We start from the raw sequence: 20,062 nt of genomic DNA, 5'->3' as shown, positions 1-20,062 counted from the left end.
CTCAGCCAGGGTGAGATGTTTGAATAAGGCCTGCCAACTTGGCATCAAAGACGCCTCGTTCCATTAAACGATCATTACACTAGAAGGAGGCCTCGTCAGTTTGGCTGCTTTGGCTGTTGTGTTTACAGGAAGTGGGCTTGGCATCGTTTCACCGTACAAGGTGGATGGATATATTTCCTGAGCTGCTTGTAAACCCAGTAAACAGCTCCCAGATATTGGGTGGGATGTAATTTGGGATAAGCTGGGATAAACTATATACATTATAGATATGAGTGGATATAGGGTTTAAATTTGCTATTTCTAAATTAATTAAGTGTTTCGGCCAAGGAGATCCCTTTTCTTATCAAACACTGCCCTCTGCTGTTGGTAGTAAATAAATGCATTAGGGAAGAAGTTAAACGTTCTAGATTCCTCATGAACAATTCAGATTGCAGCTTGAGAACAGTTTAGTCACAGTCGCAGCCTTTTAGATGCAATTATAACAACGCAAGGCATCATTACACACATGAATATCACAGGAGAATGGTAAACACGATCCATAATTCACAGTCTTTTGGCTTGAAGCGGCCACAATTTCAACTAGAGCAGCAGCCGATGATGACCACACCATCCAAGAGACGCTTCTCGTGTTTTTAACAACAGCATGGTGAAAGCCCACGTTTTTTTCCTGCCTTGGTTCAATGTATGGCAGCACGAACATTAAAAAACTAAAAGGCAGCAACAATCACACATCAACTTGAGCAGCAATATGATGGTAAGTGAAGGAAAAGGTGCATGATAGGTTTGCTGTAACATTCTCCAACACTGATCACACCCGTCACCCCTCACTGCCGTGCCTTCCTCCCCCATTATGCCATCAGTCAAACAATAAAAGCAATTCTGTGCCTGTCAGGTCACAGAAACTTACACTGATTTATTTTTGCAATACTTTTCAATGATTGTCTAAACTTGTTGAACACAATAAATGTGACCAAAAACAAATCTCCATTTCATAACCAAAGGGACAAAAAAGCCACAAGGGGAAATTTCCTTCTCAGCTCTGCAGGCCTCATGAGTCAGATTCCACATCTGACACTTAAGCATGTCCAAAGATGTCCAGTGTCCATCACCTTTCTCCATCCTTCTCCTCCTCTTTCGGTTCCACATCAGCAACATGTCTTCTTCTCTTCTGCAGCGTACTCCGCCACGGTGCCGTTGACTGGCCGTGAGTTGGACCTGAGGATGATGTGGGGCGCGCTGCCGCCGTCCTGGTCCGCCTCTTGGACGTCCAGGCCATTACGAGTCAGCAGCTCCTTCGCCATTATCATGAAGGCCTCCTCCACGTTCTGGCTCTCCTAAGCAGGCCGAGATAAGACGGTTTAGTTTGCAGTTTTAACCTCCTGCAGCACCTGTGTATCCTGCGTGCGTGAGTAAACTCAAACCTTAGCTGAAGTTTCCAAAGCTGCAAGAATCCCTCTGTCCTTAGCCAAACTGCAGGCCTCCTGAAATAGAACCTGGCGCTTGGACTCCAAGTCAGATTTGTTGCCTGAAACAAATAGACACACATGATTTAATACAAGACAGGAGGTTCTATGGCCAAACATATGTTAACATTTTCATCAGAGCTCAACTGCGAATGTGATTCAAATGCTCTGGTCCATTATAAACACAGATGGAAAGTTAACATCTAAAGCTCACATTAACACCACAGTCTCAACAGCAATTGACTGTGGAACCATTTCCTTGTGATGTGGCATGAACAGAAAATTCATTTTTCAACAGTTCAGCACCAAATTGCAACTATTATTCGTCCATCATCGGATAAATCTGCCGAAAAATGATGTAATGTTAGGAAACCCTTCTTCCCTTAAACTAATTTTGATCAAAACCAGGTCAGAACAATCCAGCTAAAGATCCTGCAGAACTAACAAAACAACCAACAGACGTGGGAGAGAACATTGAAGCTCACAGGTGGAGGTAAACACAGAACAGCAAACATCAGCACAGGCTGGCCTGGGCCCTGCAGCGGAACTACAGAGTTCCTGAATTTCCATTTCATTCCCTGTGAAACAAAGTCAGCGGAAAGTCCTAGAGGAGAAGCTGATACTTGAACTCCTCGGCTGTCACGGGTACGAAAAGGTAAGATGGATACAGTCGAAAAGCATTACATTTATCTGGATTTGTCAATGTGGGAGCGAAATGGGAAATGTGCTTTTACACTTCTTTGCAGTAGTGAAGTCAAATATTGGAAAAGTTTTGTGCAATTATAGGATTACATTGACAGGTGCAGTAAATAAGTAATCAGTGCAGTAATGAGGGAGGTGTGTGTGTGTGTATACTGTATACACACCCCACACATCAAGTGCTAACAGAGATCTCATTTGCCAAGAATTTAAAGCACAGGGGTGTGTGTGTGTGTGTGTGTGTGTGTGTGTGTGTGTGTGTGTGTGTGTGTGTATGTGTGTGTGCGTGCGTGCCCGTGCGTGTGTGTGTGTGTGTGCATGCGTGTGCGTGCACGTGTGTGAGCAAGACCTTTAATGTTACGAACTGCTGAAGATGATTTGGTATGTTTAACTTGGGAATCATTCACTTGACAATAAATGGTCACATTTTACAGTTTCACGATAAACTGAAAAAGCTGAAATTTAATTGAAACACTTCCCACTGGTAGTTAAGCAGCTAATGGAGCATACAGCAGCGCATAGACACACCCACTGTACTGTCATTTGCATTTTGACTTAAAGTTGGTGTGCTTGTGTAAGAGAGTTAGAATGTGTGTGATGGTTGAGTAAAGGATCTGGGTGTGTACAGGGCCTTGCCAAAGATACCTCTGACATGAATGAAAGATTTATCACATAGTATGCCACCTATAAGAAACGCACACTGTAAAATAATTCGGGAACAGACTCATGAAATTGGCGCCACAGCAGGAATGATCACTTCTAACTACCTCCAGGGACCTCAGTGTGCCCGGGGAAGACCAGACAGTGTAGATAATGACACGGCACGTACATTTCTATGGAATGATTAAATCAGCGGGTGCTCTTTTATTCCAACAATAAAGTTAAATCCAACCTATCCAACACTACATTGCATCATGTGGTGTTTCTTTTATTTTGTCCACCCAACAACTGCGTAAACACCTCACCTATGAGGACCAGAGCCACGTTGGTGGCTCCATAGATCTCCACCTCCTGGATCCAGTGCTTGACGGAGTCAAAGGTGGAACGTCGTGTGATATCGTAGGCGATCATGGCTCCGTGGGCGCTGCGGTAGTAGCTCTGGGTGATGGTGCGAAACCTCTCTTGGCCCGCCGTGTCCCAAACCTGCATCTGTTGAACACAAGCGTATAAACAAGAGAGCCGGTATAACGCACACACAGTGATATGCATGGAATATGTCGGGCACTAGCACATACACACACACTCACACACACACACACACACACACGGGGGGATTCCATAGCCTCCCTCTGTCCCTGAGCATCTGACAGGGCATGTTGTCACGGTAACAGCTGTCATAACAACCACCAAACCAAACTCCAGCTCTGCCTTTTTGTTTTCAACACCTGGGTATGTCTTTTTGAATTCATTTTACAAAAATAAAAGCTTGAGAGATATTCAGATTTCAAAATAAAAGCACCAGGGCCCCATATGTTAAAGCCATAGTAGAAGAGACAAGACTATACAATCTTCTAATCTTCTAATAATAGTTTGTGATATAGTTTGACTCAAACATATCTGGTTAAAATGAGGACATGTAGTTTTAGATGTCAACTTCCTACTGATTTGGATGGACAAACCTGTCAGGCGACATTTCCCAGTGACACATATAAGAGGGTGAGGGAAAAGGGTGGAAACCAGTAATTAAGACGTTCTTAAGAGGAGGACATTGTCTTCATAGGTGTTTAGAACTCAAATGGGCTCAGTTGTTGGAATGTTTGTTTAGAAACAATGCAGCATGCCATGGATTTTCTTTTTACCATGCAGCCACGAGCTGCAGAGCAAAAGTTAGGTGTGACAACAGTGACGCGTGTTTGTGTTGGTAACATACTCCGCTTCACCCCCCTGGCTATGACAAATTAACAGATAGAAAGAGTGAGAATGACTTTAAGAGAGAGTGAGAGATGTCAAAGTATGTAGAAACATAATGTGTCCTTATGTGTCAACAGCGGGAATCAAACCCGTAAGTCTCAGTATCTAACTTATGAGTTGATCATCTCATATACACACATTGGGGATGCATCTTTGTTTGCTTTTTCACTAAATATAACAAATGTCAGAGGAAAAATTACTAAAAGAGAATTTGCTTTATCCGTCTGAGCACACATGGGTCAAATGTGCCTTAGATCATCCTGAGAGATCGAAAAAGGCCTCACAAACTATCACAAATTAGGGATTTGAATTGTAATTTCACAGTAAAAAAAATACCAAGCACAGTCCATCTAAAACATTTACATTCTTCTCCACAATGACCGCGATCGTAAGGACATTCCAGTTTTATTTTTGTCTGTGCTGAAAGACAAACCTGACAGACAGGTTCCTGAGCTGCTGGTCAGACTTGTTTGGAGCTGAAAGTTTAACTGCTAATGTAACCACAGACGCCTCACCATAGGCTCAGTTACTGCAGTTTTTGGGAGACTTTACTTTCCTGCCTCCCCTCCACCCCACAGAGCTTTATACTTTCCTCAAAGACCTGCATCCATGCCAAGCAGAGGCCTGTAATTGTCAGAGCCAGCTGACACCACACAGCCATGACAAGGATCGGGGAGCGTAAACCTCCGTTGGCTTCTTGTCATCCTTTTACCACCCTTTCTTCCAAGGCACAGCAGTGAGACATGTCTTAGACCAAACAGTACTAACACAGTGATCTTAAAGGTGCAGATTCTGACTGTTGAACTCTCAGTCTGGACAAATTTGGCTTAAAAACAGAAATTAATTAACTTGCATTTTTCTTATTTCAAAGATATGCTTGCTATGTGTAATAACTGTACACACTGTACACACACCCACCCAGCCTCAAGCACAACACATACTGACCTTAATCTTCTTCCCCTTGATGTCCATGGTTCGCACAGTGAAATCCACACCGATCGTGTTCTGCTGTCTCTCGGAGAACACCCCAGACTTGAAGTTCTGGACCACGCACGTTTTCCCCACGTTAGAGTCTCCAATCAGAATGATCTTAAACAGAAAGTCAAATGAGTCGTCGTGCTCGGGTCCTGGGGTTTGCATGGTGGAGGTAGGAGAGTGAGAGGCCCCTTTTTGTAGCTTTAAATATATGAGAAGACGCAGGAAGAAGAAGAAGAAGAAGAGTCCTCCTGTGGGGGATTTTGGGCCTTGGAGCAAAAGGATGCTGGCGTACCTTTGGGATCAAATAAGAACTTTCAAAAGCAGGCTCCCACAATGCTTGAAAATATCTTAAGAGAGCATAGGTAAACACTCCCAACTGTCACTCTGGCGAAAAGCTTCTGCAGGTCACCAGGCTAGATTTGTAACAGCAGGGTGAATGAAGTTAGATTAGACCACATGATAGGCTGTAAAACCAGTTTCTGGGTGCAAAGGTTTGTTTTACAAAATGTAAATAAATCCCTGTAGCAAGTTGCTGCTCAAATGTAGAAAAACTACCTCCTGACAATACATTTAGTGTCTATTATAGTTCAATAGAAGTATTATATAGTCTCTCTCCTGTGTCTCTCTCGTTCTCTCTCTCTGCTCCTTTCAGCTCCTTCTCAGGTGATGACCCACTTCACAGCCCACGGCAACAGAAAGCATGAATACACATCCCATAATTATATGTCCTGCAGCACAGAGCGGTTCAGATGAGCCGTCTGAGGGGAGAAAAAAAGCAGTTCCTTCTTATGAAAAAGACAAGGTAAAAAGTGTAATCCAGGTTACGGATCAGTCCCTTCCACCTGCTGCTCCTTCACACACTTGTCAGGTTTTCCTCCTTGTCAACCTCACTGCTCTCTCTCTCTCTCTCTCTCTCTCTCTCTCTCTCTCTCTCTCTCCCTCCCTCCTTCTCCTTCACACTCTCCCCCTCTCTTTCCCTCCTTCACAGCACCTGTAGAAACAATGGAATCCCGCCCTACTCTAAAAAGGTAGCCACACCCCATTGCACCTCTGGGCTCCTGGGTAATGCAGTCCATTTGGTGGTGGGCTGTTTAAATTGCTGTTTGGCATCCCATTGATTCCAAATATTCTGTCATATTGTGAATTATGTCACAATATGACAGTCTACAGTCAATATACAGTCTCTAGGGGGCGATTCAAGGGCATTGAAATGCAATTTATTTGTCTTAACACATTTTTCAGCAGTTTTAGGAATAAAGTCATAAATTAATCCTACTCTGATCACTTGTCCCCTGCAACGAAACCTGTCAAAACCACTTATCATTTGATTAAGATGCATTATTGAGAATTCTAGATCTAACAGAGCTACTTCGCATTTGATTATGATGCTTTACTGCCCCCTAGCGGTATTATTGGGAACATGAGACCTAACTAATCCGCTTCTCATCTGTTTATGACGCTTCACTGCCTTCAACGGCATTATGGGAAATAACATGTTTTTGTGTTGGTGAATAGAACATGATGGCCAGGAGGAGCCTAACAAACCTTGCTGGTACAAATCTTTGTGTGTCTGTGTGTGTGTGTGTGTGTGTGTGTGTGTGTGTGTGTGTGTGTGTGTGTATAAATTGTATAAATTATAAATGGTAGTAATAAGTTTAACTTCACCCTTCTACAGGTGTAACAGGCCACTCACCCACTCACCTTTAACTTGATATATAGATAGATAGATCTATCTACCTACCTATCACCTTTTCCCGCCTCCAACCGCATGTGTGTGTTTGCATGGGCCATTCACATTTCTGGTTTGTGGTTTTGTACATTAATTGTTATTGACCTACATTGGTGTTGACACACACTGTAACAACTTTGCAAATACGTTACACAAACAAACACCGTGTTTGTTTGCCCTTTGACATGGACTGAGGTACACCAGTAAAGCCAGTCTCCAAAACACTCAAATGTGAAATACTGGCTGGCCTTTAAATATGTGAACAGGACTTTCCATGAGGATGTGCCAGTATTCTAGGAAAATTAGCATTTGTCTGCAGTACAAGGCTTGAATTCTGCTCGATTTTCAAGTAATTGGCTTAAGGATAGATAGATGAACCCTGAACATAACACGTGGGCCATTCTCGTCCCTTACAACATTTCCGATTGTACCTGAACGCAGCGCAGAGCTCCCATCCTTGCATCCCTGTGACGTGCGCGCGCGCGTGTGTGTATGTGTGTGTGTGCGGACCCTCTGCTAAGCATCAAGGCGTTTTATTGTAACAATTAGTGTGTGTGTAAAGACCCTGGAGGAGCTTCGTCATGCAGCGGACCGCGGTGATCGTGGTGGCGGATAAAACGAGTCTGAAAAGGCCGTTTGTGTTTTTAAATGCCGTGAATGTGGTAGGTGGTTTTCAGTGGTTCTCAATCCCCGCAGCTCCAGCTAAGAGAGGCCTATATTTAGCTGGATATGACAGATTATTATTTTTTGTCCTATTGAATAAGGTGTTTTTATGCCACCGCTGTTATTTGTTTGTGCAAAAGTCACGATGGAAAGTGACGATTAATCCGATCCAGGCTGTCATCCTGTTTGTCACATCCAGACACAACAGTGATGCGGTAGGCAGGGAGGCAGGTTATGTCCTCCTCACACCCGATCTGTAGAAAAACGCAAGATGTTGCAGTGCCTTTTAATGGAAAATACACATGTATACAGAAAATGGATGGATAGAAATCCACCTGCGCCAAAATAGACCGATTCTGGATTGCATTTATAGCAGAAAAGACTTCCTTTCCCCCCACATATGTACCTGTTATTATTATTTTTATTCCTTTATTGTTAATGTATGTGTATTTGTGACAGTCAAATGTAAATTTAGAGCGTGTGTGCATTGTTTTGTAGCATGTTAAAGTTGATAAATGATAGATTACTTTGAAATGATCAAGTTGCATAACAGAGACATTTTAGCCCTTAAATGTGAAGAATGTAGATTCCAAAATAAGAGTCTTGTGTTTTCTTCTATAGTTTTAGCAAAAGTAAATGCTTGCTTTTCCCACACAGGATGATATTTGAAAATTAATTTATTAACACTTTGTTATGGCCAGATGCTCCTAAATGTACATATACTGAATTCCACCATGTGAGATACTTTCATTAAATATCTCAACTGTTTGTTCCTTAAAGGCGCTGTGTTTCTTCATGTTGGCGGTGACGGTAGCTGCTCACCAGTATGTCCTACAAGCAGGCAAAGTAAGATTGTCCCTTTTTATTTTAACTTTTGTACCTTTTGTAATCAGATATTATAGAGGCCAGAGTAATTTCCAGTATTGTCTGATGTGTCATACGTGAGTGCTGATAAGAGAATTTAAATAGCAAAAGGATATTCAAGGACAGCGATGACATTCATGTATATCTGTCATCCTCAATATGAGTTCAAGCCCTCATGTTTGTAAGCATCTGTTTGTTGAAGTGTCCTTGAGCAAGCCAGTGAATTATCTCCAAGCTCTACGGTTACTGTCCCGGAGCGGACCCTGACCTTTGACCTCCATATGGAGTCCTGCAGTATTCAGTTTCAGCCATGTTGTCTGAGCAAATCCTGTGCTTACCACCGAAAATAGGATGATAGTAGTTAAATGTCACATATGACACACACCAAACTGCCAGTGTGTTGAATTAATAGTCATGTTTTGTCCACAGATCGTCTCCTTTGTCTCTGGAATGGTGCTGATGTACATTCTGGAAATTAGCTGTCTGCTGCTTTCGCTGTTTGGCGTGTGTGGAGCCTGTAGGGAAAAGAGATGGTGTCTGATTCTGGTAAAAATCTGCTTCACACACAGTATTCCTGTCACTACTGTGTGTGTGTGTGTGTGTGTGTGTGTGTGTGTGTGTGTGTGTGTGTGTGTGTGTGCAGAAAGGATGCACTGAGATAAAATCCCTGTGTCCGATTATGGCAAGATATGATCCCTGTCTCGGCCTTTGTGTAAGCGTGTGCCCACCCATTTATTTACTTGCTGTTCACTGCTTTGTGTGTGTCTATGTGTGTGTGGCTGTAGTTTGCACTCGGGATGACAGGTGCCAGCCAAACAATGATTGTTAAATCAGCCTTATCCTACCAGCGTGTCTATGAGGTACAGCACTCGCTCACTTACTCTGTGTGTTCGCTTCATACTTTTAACGTTTACTTCATGAGATCTAAACCCATTCAAAATCCAAACTCTGCCAGATAACATTGAAAAGAGAGGCAGAACAGAATTGACTCTTTCTATGCCATTAACCTTTGAGTGTGTGCTCTCTTTCTCCACAGGCTGAGGTGCTCCGTAAAGAGTCAGTGTTGCTCTCTATGATGCCACTGAGTGGAATCAGCAAAGCCAACAGAACCCTGCTGAATGGGATTCAAGCACATGTAAGCAGCTGGTATCCACATGGAACTTTACAACGTGACCACACACAGACTTTTCCCTCTCAGCAGTTGTATATAAAACAATGCAGCATTTCTGTCCAAGACATAATGAATGGTCTGTGAAGAAAAGGGTTGTATTAGATGTCATGTCAATTGGTATGAAAGCACAATATGTTCTGCATTGACACGGCATGAGTAATAGTTTGTGCAGCATCCCCACAAATTAAAATTACATAACCCATCTATTGGGGGGCGCTGTAATGCAAGGTGCTAATGCAAAAACACACTTTCTTGTGAGGTCACATTTGCCAACTTAGCACTTCTTAGTCCAAAATGGAGAGCTTACTTGTCTTTGTTGTGTAGTATTGTTGCACTTTTGGTTTGGGATGACAATTTAGGATTTCCTAAGATCATAATGTTTGGGTAAAAAGTGTTTCTGTGTGTGTGTGTGTGTGTGTGTGTGTGTGTGTGTGTGTGTGTGTGTGTGTGTGTGTTCCAGTATAAGTGCTGTGGTATTGTAGGAGGCTACAAAGACTGGGGCTCCACCATCCCCACCTCCTGCCTGTGTGAATATCCAGGAAGATGTGTGAGTATCTCGCTCCCTGCAGTGGAAAATAGATCCAGTGATGGTGACTCATCAAGATTGCCACCACACTTAAAGGAGAATTCCGGATTTTCTTTTCCGGGGGTAGTTGTAGTCATTTATCCACACTCACAGATTTGATCCTCGCACCACAAGACACAGCTTCACAGCAGAGTCAATCAGGACATCATGTATTGATTTGTTTCTGTTATATTATCTAATGAGAGTTCGGCCTCCTCACCAGGTTCGATTGCCGGGCATCTCCACTGTTGGGGCTCCAAAGAACCAGTTTGTTTATCAAGAGGTAAAGCACATACAAACACAAACACACACACACAAACATCTAGACATTACTATAGTCTACACAGCACTACTACAGTATCTGTTGTACTGTTGTTCACAGCCTTGTCTACCTGTCTACGGCGCCGCACGGAAACGTGAATTCGCCTTCGCAATGAGTTTAACGTTCGGGAGTGGAGTCTTCTGGGTACGTGTCCTCGCCGGCGTTACGCTTTTAGGCTTCGACCAATCAGAGCAGTGCCAGTTTCTTTTTAGAGAGGAGGGTTCTTAAAGAGTTGGCCTTTAAATGATGTTGACTGTGTTCACTCATTATGCCCAGCAGTGCTGCAGAAAGGGACTGTAGAAGTTGATATGTGTGGTTTTTGCTTGCATATTAAAGAATAATTCAGTGAATCCTTAGATTACACAAGAAAGAGGGCGGGACGTGAACTTTGGTCCATATTAGCAGACACAAACATTGATCATTATCATTGCTAAATGCTGAACCAATTCTCGTGGTTTCCCTGCAGGGCTGTTTACTCGTCATGAGCATCATGCTGATGGTCCAGATAAAACGGAAAAAGGAGTTCATGGCCCTTCTTCACACTAACAACTATCTTTATGGAACCTCCTAGTCAACAAGTACTTTTTTTTTTTTTCATATTATACAAGTTACTATCAAGCATTATCTTGTTTGAAATTGCACATGTAAACATATTATACATAACCCAGTTAATATTTGCTATAGCAACACATGTTAACACTATGATTTACTATTAACATGTGTGAATGCATGTAACTGATGTTAATAGGTAACCTGTAAGCACACAAGTGTCACTGTGCCTACACTGTAAAAACTCTAAAAATGTATTAATATCTCCTGTTTAATCAGTATCACAGTATAGACACACAAGTCACAGATTTACATGTGACTGGAACTATCTGACCAAACACTCTTTCTTTACCCATGTACTCCCACTATCTTTGCATTTTATTGTTTTTAGGGTGAGTAGAGCAATAATAAGTGTTCAATCTCAATTCTTATACCCTGAATTATCCACCAATTCTGTGAAAAATGGAGCCATATCCATTAATGAGTGACATTCAAATTGTGTCATGTGAAAACCAAAAAAGATGTTAATTAACCCATTCAATCGTTAGTATTGATTACTTGGAGCCGATATTTAAACACCACTATTAGCACAACTTAATAGACTTTGAAGAAACTAAGAATAATGATAATAGTGAGAAATTATATAGCACCTTTCTTAAACAGTGTTTAATGTGCGTTACATAGTAAACAGAAATGTTTATTTATTTATCTATCTACTGTATTATTCCATTTATATATCAATTTATGTATTGATTTGTGTGTCTATATGTAATATATGAGGCTATGTATGAAGTTATTGAGTTATTTAGACACCAGAATGTCTTGATGCCTTATCATGCACATTGTATGTTTAAAACTTCCTCATCCCTTTCAGCTTTTGTCAAAGCACTTTCAGTAATCCAGTCACCACTACAGTCGAATAAGCACCAAAGGAGGCTGTGTTTGCTTGCACACGCTTCCCCGTTTTAAGTAGACATACAGTTCATCCTCATTTGTTAGAAGGGTTTTGGTTTGAATCTGCTTCCGAGGTTTTGGAGAATGTAACATTGTCGGCACGGCCACTGCAGACTGCTGGTTCTGAGGAGCCACCAGGATGGTCATCAGCATTCTGGGAGAAATTCTGACTGAAACGTCCCCCGAGTAACACCACGTCACCATCGTAGCCTTTATCACCTCTGACATGAATCTCTGCATGAGCTGCCTGCAGTTGAAATGCCGCCGTGGCAAATATCCTCAACGAATTTAATCTGGAGAAACAGATCCTACAGTATGTCTACTTGTGCACTTTAACCATTAATGCCTAATGTATGTTCTTCCAAATTATTGTTTCCTGTCATACATATTGTTTTGAAATTATGGAATGAATTCATGTAATATTTTATAAACAGCTAAATAAAATGTGATTCTTGTTCCTTTAAGTTGTTCATTTTCAAATAGTGTTTTAGCTTTTTGAAAACGATGCGTTCAATGTCCCTTTCAGTTAACAACTCATTTGTGTGAAATTTGGAACTGAGCAGACAATCAGACGGGAATATTTTCAAATCATTTTATTACTACACACAATACAAAATATGTCTTTGAAATTCTAACCAGGGAATCACACAAAATAATACGACAAGCTGTAATGGTTATATTTCACGCCTTGTGTGTATGTGTGTGACTTATGATGTGAGTGAAAAAGTTGACAGCTGAAACATGAGACATAATTTGCCTGGGAAATAATAACGAAAAAATCTTTTCGTTTCTTTGGCAGTACAGCCCCTGTCCCTTAAAGATGAAAACAAAACCTTGTAAAAAGCTTAAAACTTGGCTGAAACAATACAAATTCTAATGTTCTTAACAAAGGAATTCATTTAACAAGGAACTTTCTGAAGTGTAGGTCCATCATAACCTACACCTGTAATATGATGTTGAGTACAAAAATGCCAAAAACTTTGTGCAGTAATATTATTGCATCGTATTTTACTGCGACTGGTATTTTGCAATGACTGTAACATAAAACTAACAAAGGATTGCGTTTTGGCTCCGTCTCCCACGATAACTGCTGACCGATTCTTTGCTCGCTCGCTCGCAAGGTTCTGCCGCCGTAAGACAAAAGAAAAAATCCTTGCATGTGCATGAATCTTATCTTCCTCTAAGATATAATGACAATGTATTTTTAATAAGCGAGTAATGGTTTTTTGGAGAAGTTTCCAGAGCCAAGAAACTCACTCAGCAAGCCATTTATAATTAATGGGACAAGATCGAACCGCAGTCGCGTTCTTAGTGCAACTGCAGCGACTTGTAAGTTCGAGGAGGCAACGTGAGACTTCTGCAGTATCAATCTCACCGTTTCACTTTATGATGCTAAATATTGACAGAGGATGACCTTCGTTTGTTTGGAAAACGCTCAATTCAGGTGCAGTCTGCAGGGTCTGTCAGAGGGCTGTAGTTCCCTGCTTTGGCCTCCGGGCTGTAGACGACTGTGGGGACGTCGACCTTTCGCTTCAGGTGACACAGGATGGTGATGCACAGCGCGACCGTCGAAACCTGGAGGAAAAAAGAAAAAGACGTAGACAAGTTAATCCTCCCTTTTCCAACGTATGCCGGTGGAATTACAGCTGAAATTTCAGACAGGGTAAGAGGGAGGGGGAGTTGTTACGCTGGCTGGAATCGAGTAGGTCAGCAGGAAAACAGATAAGGAACAAACACGAGCAGCTATAAACCAATCAAACAGATGTGGGATCAGTGAGAGGAGTAACCACCTTCTCGATTGTGTGTTTGCCAGGCTAAGAGGTCAGGAAGAGGGCAGCCGTCTGCTTGTGATACTTTGCACTTCTATTGCACTATGTTTGACTTGAGCTAACTTATCTTATGGATTTGGATTCCCCAAATAGTATCAATGCAATGACAATAACGCAAAATACAGATGTTTCAGAGTAAAATAGCTTCAGCGAATCCCTCAGGGGCCTCAAACAGCGGCCCCAACTCCTTAATTTGGGAGTTGCGAGTCACTCCAAAGCCATTTAAGGGTGTGAGAAACGTTAGCGCGATGACTAACCGAGGAGCTCATTTTGACGGCATGTCACGCTGACTTGAGAAACTGTTGTGGGACAGAGAGTCATCAGGGGAAAACATCAGCGCGTAGAGAAACTAACAGAGGCAGCGCTTACCCAGAATACGGTTATTCCCAGCATCACAACCACCATGATGTTCAAGACGAGTATGACGTGAAAGACCAAGAATGTAATGCATGGCTGAAACCGAGAGGGAGGGAGAGGGAGAGAGAGAGAAAGAGAGAGAGAGAGAGTGAGTGGATACAGGTCACGTTTCAATACAGCACATACAGATTGTTTATTAGTAAATAAGCGTAAATAGGCGAGTCTGCTTCCTCGCACAGACAAATGTTGTAACAATGCGAGACGAGCTGTTTCAGTTCCTCCTCGGCGGTCACAGATGTGAACTTGCTCTTATTTATGTGTGTGGAAATGCTCGCTTCCCACATTCTGCTTGCCGGCTCATCACTTTTTCTATTTCTAACTATCTCCTCATATTCAGCCTGGATTCACCCAGATGGGAGACACTGTGAATGTTTGCATTACCTCTTCATATATCATGACATGCTGGTCTCCCTCCTTGGGGTCAAACAGGCTGCTGTTCTTCGGAGCCGCCACCTAGAATGCACAAAAGGGAAACAAATCATTGAGTGGCTACAAAATGCATGTTTTTTTTCAGGTGTCAGGCCTGGTTGAGATGTAAATATTCCAAGAAATGTGAATGTTTTTGTGTGTTTTTTGTGTGTACTCAGAAAGCCTAACGCTACTCACACACGGATTAGTGGAGTCCTCTTTGCACAGGCAGGACTCTGAGATGTTGTAGCCCCAATCCTGGTAGCCTTGCTGCACTCCACAACAATGAAACTGAGAGAGTGAGAGAGAGTGAGAGAAAGAGACAGAGAGAGAGAGAGAGAGAGAGAGGGAGAGAGAGAGAGAGGGAGAGACCAAGGACGAGAATCAGAACGTATGGAGATTTACAAATTACACACACAAACACATCCACATGGTTACTTACCTCAGCCTGTATGTGTTCGAGGTCATTGAGAGCAAAGCGGCTGGCGTTGTTAAATGGCATCAGATTCAGATACTCGTGCTCCACAGTCTCGGCAATCTGCACAACACATTTTGTAACTATTCAGCGGCCATATCAAATCAAATTATCTGTAAGATAATGTTTTTTCAAGGGAATCGTCTTTGTAATACCAGGTTTTGTATAGACAGGAGGAAGATGATGAAGGTGAAGACGATCAGGCTGCCCAATATCATTCCAACTGTGAACTGAGACACGCACGCACGCACGCACACACGGACACACACACACACACACACACACACAATTAGTTTCTGGGGAAAGAAAGAGTGAAATAATTGTGAGGAAAGTGTGATAAAGGTGCGTTTCTTCCTTCGCTCACCAGTATCAACGCCCATTTCTTCTCTTTGGACGCGCCGTAGATACCAATGATGGCCAAGGGCAAACTAAGGATGGACATAGTGTACATGACGTGGAGGACTGGGAAGTTACTGAGCTGAGGAAACAAGCAAACACAGAATCAGGTCAAGCTGGCTGAGGGAACAGGGGACAGCCTGACTCATGTGTCCTCCTCTGACCTCTCTGGACTTGGAAATCAGCCATTTATCGACCCATTCTATATTTGATCATATGGCCAGAGGAATCCAGAGGCTCTGCATTTTGAAGCTTTTGTGGATATGAAATTATTTTAGACATTATGGATCATGATCTATTTTAGCTCAGGACCTTTACTGTAAGACTTTGGTGTCTGAAATCTATCCTGTTTGTCGAGTGTCTCTTTAATATCACTTGTTATATTACTACTACAATACATTTCATCTGGACTAGATAGACAGATAGATAGATAGATAGATAGATAGATAGATAGATAGATAGATAGATAGATAGATAGATAGATAGACAGACAGACAGACAGACAGACAGACAGACAGACAGATAGATAGATACCTCTTCATCTTCATACAGGTATCCATGGCTAAACAGAGTGGTTGCCAACAGCACGGAACTTATGACCTGCAACAATAGAACACACAATATCATACATGCACACCCACACAAAATGATATTATCTGCTCATTAAAATGTAAAACATCCTCATCTGAACAGTTGAACACACGTGGACGGCCGCTTATGTCAGCCACATTTGTTCCCTTTGCAGTGTCTGTCAGCTGTTGTGGCTGTGTTCCAGCTATGAACCGAGCAGGACAAAGTCTGCTGCTGCTCTAACAGCTCTGAGCCACATCATGAGTTTTTCCATCCCAGAATAGCTTTGGATATACAACAAAGACAATACCTGTAACTGCAACGTGTGTATAAGCTGGCATTACACACAGTCACAATAGGGTGTTTCATTAGATTTAGTACAACTCAACTGTGAATTCCATTGTTACAGTCGTTTTGTTTAGGGAGGATGTCCTGGATGTCCACTAGGGGGGTCACTTTCACTCACACTTGGCACACTGTAAAACTGTCCTCAAAAACAAATCCTCAAGTTTCACAAAAAATGCATTAAAAAAAATAAAACAGATAAAGATAACGATAAATAGATCAAATATAATTTTTAATAAATCAAAATAATAATTGTTATTCCTCTCTTACACAGGCTACACAGCTCCAGTGTCAACATAGGCAAAGTAAGTCAGATCAAACAGTGAAATAGTTGACATTTTTATATAAATTACACTAAACTAATTCAATCACAGGCGTAATATCATATCATATCATAGTCATATCAAATTAATATAACGTGAAACGTTTTTTTAACGGTTTTTATTTATTATTTTTTTTACAGTGTAACTGTAATCTGAGTCCATTGCGCAGTGGGACATGAGGAATAACACACACTATCCGCCCGAAGCTTTCATTGATTAACGTTCAATTGCATTGATTTGGTCTCGTCGCTTGAACTCTTATATTGCGTGTGTTGCAGCAGCAAGAGAGAAGAACACTTACCACGACGAAACTCGTCAGGATAATGAAAGTTCGTTTCAAACATGGGTTCACTCTCCCCATTTTCTGTGACTTGGTTCTTTCCCACTCGAGGCGAGATGCGACCGCGACAAGTTTCAGAGTTGGCCCCTCCTCCTCCTCTCCTTCCCTCAGCGAGTGTGAAAATCAAAGTGTGTGAGACGGCGTGAGAGATCCTGGTGTGAGAGAGAAACAACGCGGCACCATCCTGCTTAAACGTGAGCCCCCATGTTAAAGTTCTCACTATAGTTCACACAGGCGAGAGACCTACCCTAAGAGCTGAGAGGGGTGGGGGGTGCATGTGTGTGTCACACACACACACACAGAGAGAGAGAGAGAGAGAGAGAGAGAGAGAGAGTTCAGAGACTTTTTGAAAATTTCCTCTCTCCCTCCCTGGCTGTGTGTGTGTGTGTGTGTGTGCGCGCGCGTGTGCGCGTGTGTCTGTGCGTGTGTGAGAGAGAGATAGTCCTGGACAGATGCACAGTGTATTGAGCATTGAGGCAACATGAGAGACTGTAAAAATGTGCGAAGCAAAATCTGTGCGTGCGTAGTTTTATCTCAACCCAAAATGTGTGTGCACGTGCAGGACTTTGCAATCACTGACAGAAGGGAAACTAATCAGTTTGCATCAACACAGAATGAAACATTTTCAACAAACACAACAGAATTCACAGTTTCCTCTTTTTTCTGTCTAATCTATGTATGTGTGCAGTTCCTGAGGTGCAAAGAGACCCACAATGCATCACTTCACGTCATGCCACATTCAGAGGTGAGGGGTGACGCACAAGTACGTTGGCACGACCACCGCGGAGCACATTCATCACAGAAATGTGCTTACATAGATCTGCCATCTAACACGTAAACCTCATCCTGATCCAACTCCTTAAGAAAGAGAAGGATGTGAGAATTTGTTTGCGTGTGAAGTTGAGGAATTCGATGAGATTGTGACCTGAGCGAGATTGAAACCAGCAGTTCAGACAGGAATACAATCCGCCTCACACATCTGGACACATCAGGGACTATTACACACACTAAAGCATGGAACAAGAAACTATGTGCGAATGACCTCCCACCCAATTTGAGGTATGCAGAACATGACAAACCTCCTACAGACGTGGTTTCAAATTACATTCAGCTGCCTCCCTCGCTGTGTGGCCGAGCCCAAAATTAATATATTGCTAATTGAGAAGAGCTTTATGATGTAGGCTCATGTGAGTGTGTGTGTGTGTAGGTGTTTACAGTGTGTCCCTTTATGGACAATGTAAGCAATGGAAGACAGAGAGAGCGAGAGAGAGAGAGAGAGAGAGAGAGAGAGAGAGAGAGAGAGATGGAGAGGGTGGGGCAGATAATGAAGAAAACAGTTCTCCAGTGGATCTGAGAGAAGGAAAAACACGGAAAGATGGGGGAGGAGTGTCAAATTCCCAGAATGTGTGTGTGTGTCTGTGTGTGTGTGTGTGTGTGTGTGTGTGTGATGCTTAGCTTGCCTTCAGCTCACAGACCAATAAAGCACTTGTTGTGTTGGTAGAACAAAGGAACAAGTGGGAGCCTAGTAGTTTCAAACCGGTATCACATGACCACTCGCACATATACAGACACACATATCTGTCTGTCTATCTGTCCATCTATGAATCTATCCATCTGACACACACACACACACACACACACACACACACACACACATGCGCGCACGCGCGCGCACACACAGACGCCCATTGCTGCTTAGCTATTGGTCCCAGGAGTCCCTGTTAACACAAAAAGGATGACGCTGATCCAATGTGGAGCATTTCCTGATGGAGCATAGGAACATCTGGAGAGCGTGCATGCACACACGTACGCATGCACGCACACACACACACACACACACACACACACACACACACACACACTGAATGCAAATGCCAATGCATGCATGTAGAATTTTGCTTCCTGTGTTTCCTGCTGCTAAACATTTCAATTAAAAAACGTCAGATTCTGCATATCCTTGACTCAAAATCTCTCATTCCTATGTAAGTGTACATGTGTGAGGTATGAATACACAGAGACATTCTGCGGCACACAGGATGTAGGTGGATGTCATGGGAAGAAGAACATTGAAGTCTGCAGAGACACAAGAAGAGGAAGAATATTGGAGTCCTGCAGTGTGATGAGCTTAGGACAGCACTTTGAAGGATGCACCAGAATATCTTTATAAAACAGTAATACTAATTTCTCAAGGATCAGTGTTAGGGGAGTTTGTGTTCACATCATGCAGTTGTTGGTGAGGATGAGTTGTGTTTATGTCCCATCATTAGATTTAGATTTCTTTTTGGCTTCTTGGCTTTTTGGGGGAGGCAGTAGCTCAGTGGGTATAGCTTCCGTTTGGGAACCGGAGGGTTGCCGGTTCGAGTCCCTGCCGAGGTGCCCCTGGGCAAGGCACCGAACCCTCAATTGCTCCCTCTGCGAAGGGTGGTAATGTAATGTAAGTCGCTTTGGATAAAAGCGTCTGCCAAATGATCGTAATGTAATGTAATGTAATGTAATGTAATGTCTCCACAAACAGAGAGAGAAAATAGCAGTGTTTGTTTGACTATTCTATTCCAGTAAATTCAATGTTTCCAGGCACACACGAACCATAAAAACACAATTAAGAATGCTTGTAAACATTGTAAATGTCAGAGGAAATAACCCTGATGGAAATTCTGGCTCCTATGGTCATATTTACCCAGCTGTGTGTCTCCTCAAAATAAATAAATGTACAGCAGACTCAGTATATGTTCTTTGTAAAGGTTAAATGAGCTTGACTAAAGTGACAAACAACTGTACGCATGAGATAAGCTCAAAAGCAGCATGATAAAATACCGTGCAAAAACACTTACCAATGAGCATGTAAGATTAGGAGTAGTTCAGAGAAATCAGCATGTAATGAGTAAGATTTAAATGGATGTTAAAGCATGTGATTGGGATTTCACTGTTTTTCATTCCTGTCATAGTTTTCTGACTGCAGCATTTTCTACACGCTGAAAGTAATTTCTTTATTTTTGAGTATCTTGGTAATCTCATGTGTAATGTAATCATCTATGTGTGAGGGGTTTTTAATTGACATTAAAGGGGGAGGCAGTGGCTCAGTGGGTAGTGC

General features: G+C 42.3%; 3 protein-coding genes across 5 annotated transcripts; 1 reads left to right on the top strand and 2 right to left on the bottom strand.

The window, feature by feature from the left end:
* Window positions 1-567: 567 nt before the first annotated feature.
* Window positions 568-6,017, bottom strand: LOC143002772 (ras-related protein Rab-19-like). The gene is made up of 4 exons (XM_076153120.1): window positions 5,019-6,017; window positions 3,128-3,311; window positions 1,422-1,525; window positions 568-1,334 (listed from the first exon to the last, which is right to left on the bottom strand). The coding sequence occupies exons 1-4, from the start codon at window positions 5,211-5,213 to the stop codon at window positions 1,146-1,148; spliced, it is 672 nt and encodes a 223-aa protein (XP_076009235.1). The 5' UTR covers window positions 5,214-6,017; the 3' UTR covers window positions 568-1,145.
* Window positions 6,018-7,223: 1,206 nt separating this feature from the next.
* Window positions 7,224-12,330, top strand: LOC143000856 (tetraspanin-8-like). Its single transcript, XM_076150314.1, has 9 exons — window positions 7,224-7,442; window positions 8,224-8,289; window positions 8,737-8,853; window positions 9,093-9,167; window positions 9,344-9,442; window positions 9,939-10,025; window positions 10,267-10,326; window positions 10,426-10,509; window positions 10,832-12,330. The coding sequence occupies exons 1-9, from the start codon at window positions 7,362-7,364 to the stop codon at window positions 10,934-10,936; spliced, it is 774 nt and encodes a 257-aa protein (XP_076006429.1). The 5' UTR covers window positions 7,224-7,361; the 3' UTR covers window positions 10,937-12,330.
* A 116-nt stretch (window positions 12,331-12,446) lies between these two features.
* LOC143002750 (tetraspanin-8-like) lies at window positions 12,447-17,279 on the bottom strand. Of its 3 annotated transcripts, XM_076153102.1 has the most exons (10): window positions 17,219-17,279; window positions 16,933-17,123; window positions 15,928-15,993; window positions 15,362-15,475; window positions 15,153-15,227; window positions 14,965-15,060; window positions 14,721-14,813; window positions 14,496-14,567; window positions 14,067-14,150; window positions 12,447-13,443 (listed from the first exon to the last, which is right to left on the bottom strand). In XM_076153102.1, exons 2-10 carry the CDS (start codon window positions 16,990-16,992, stop codon window positions 13,309-13,311), a joined length of 795 nt encoding a protein of 264 aa, XP_076009217.1. In that variant the 5' UTR covers window positions 16,993-17,123; window positions 17,219-17,279; the 3' UTR covers window positions 12,447-13,308. The 3 variants fall into 3 exon arrangements, with proteins under 3 accessions (XP_076009217.1, XP_076009210.1, XP_076009224.1); XM_076153095.1 differs by lacking the exon at window positions 17,219-17,279 and having other exon boundaries at window positions 16,933-17,212; XM_076153109.1 differs by lacking the exons at window positions 16,933-17,123; window positions 17,219-17,279 and adding an exon at window positions 16,353-16,461.
* Window positions 17,280-20,062: the final 2,783 nt, after the last annotated feature.

Source organism: Genypterus blacodes, unplaced genomic scaffold (genome assembly GCF_046128005.1).
Source record: "Genypterus blacodes isolate CSIRO-AG114 ecotype Tasmania unplaced genomic scaffold, CSIRO-AGI_Gbla_v1 ptg000007l_1, whole genome shotgun sequence".
Lineage (NCBI taxonomy): Eukaryota > Metazoa > Chordata > Actinopteri > Ophidiiformes > Ophidiidae > Genypterus > Genypterus blacodes.
This window is presented reverse-complemented; position numbering and strand designations above follow the sequence as displayed.

Bases quoted from the DNA above. Each gene is read 5' to 3' on its own strand.
- LOC143002750 (XM_076153102.1), bottom strand. From the start codon at position 16,992: ATGGGGAGAGTGAACCCATGTTTGAAACGAACTTTCATTATCCTGACG. The intron at 14,814-14,964 runs GTAAGTAACCAT...TCACTCTCTCAG, and splicing joins TCGAACACATACAGGCTGAG to TTTCATTGTTGTGGAGTGCA. The intron at 13,444-14,066 runs GTAAGCGCTGCC...TTTTTCCTCCAG, and splicing joins TGGGAATAACCGTATTCTGG to GTTTCGACGGTCGCGCTGTG.
- LOC143000856 (XM_076150314.1), top strand. From the start codon at position 7,362: ATGCAGCGGACCGCGGTGATCGTGGTGGCGGATAAAACGAGTCTGAAA. The intron at 9,443-9,938 runs GTAAGCAGCTGG...TGTGTGTTCCAG, and splicing joins TGAATGGGATTCAAGCACAT to TATAAGTGCTGTGGTATTGT. The intron at 10,327-10,425 runs GTAAAGCACATA...TGTTGTTCACAG, and splicing joins ACCAGTTTGTTTATCAAGAG to CCTTGTCTACCTGTCTACGG.
- LOC143002772 (XM_076153120.1), bottom strand. From the start codon at position 5,213: ATGCAAACCCCAGGACCCGAGCACGACGACTCATTTGACTTTCTGTTT. The intron at 1,526-3,127 runs GTGAGGTGTTTA...TATTTGTTTCAG, and splicing joins CGTGGCTCTGGTCCTCATAG to GCAACAAATCTGACTTGGAG. The intron at 1,335-1,421 runs GTTTGAGTTTAC...CGGCCTGCTTAG, and splicing joins CTTTGGAAACTTCAGCTAAG to GAGAGCCAGAACGTGGAGGA.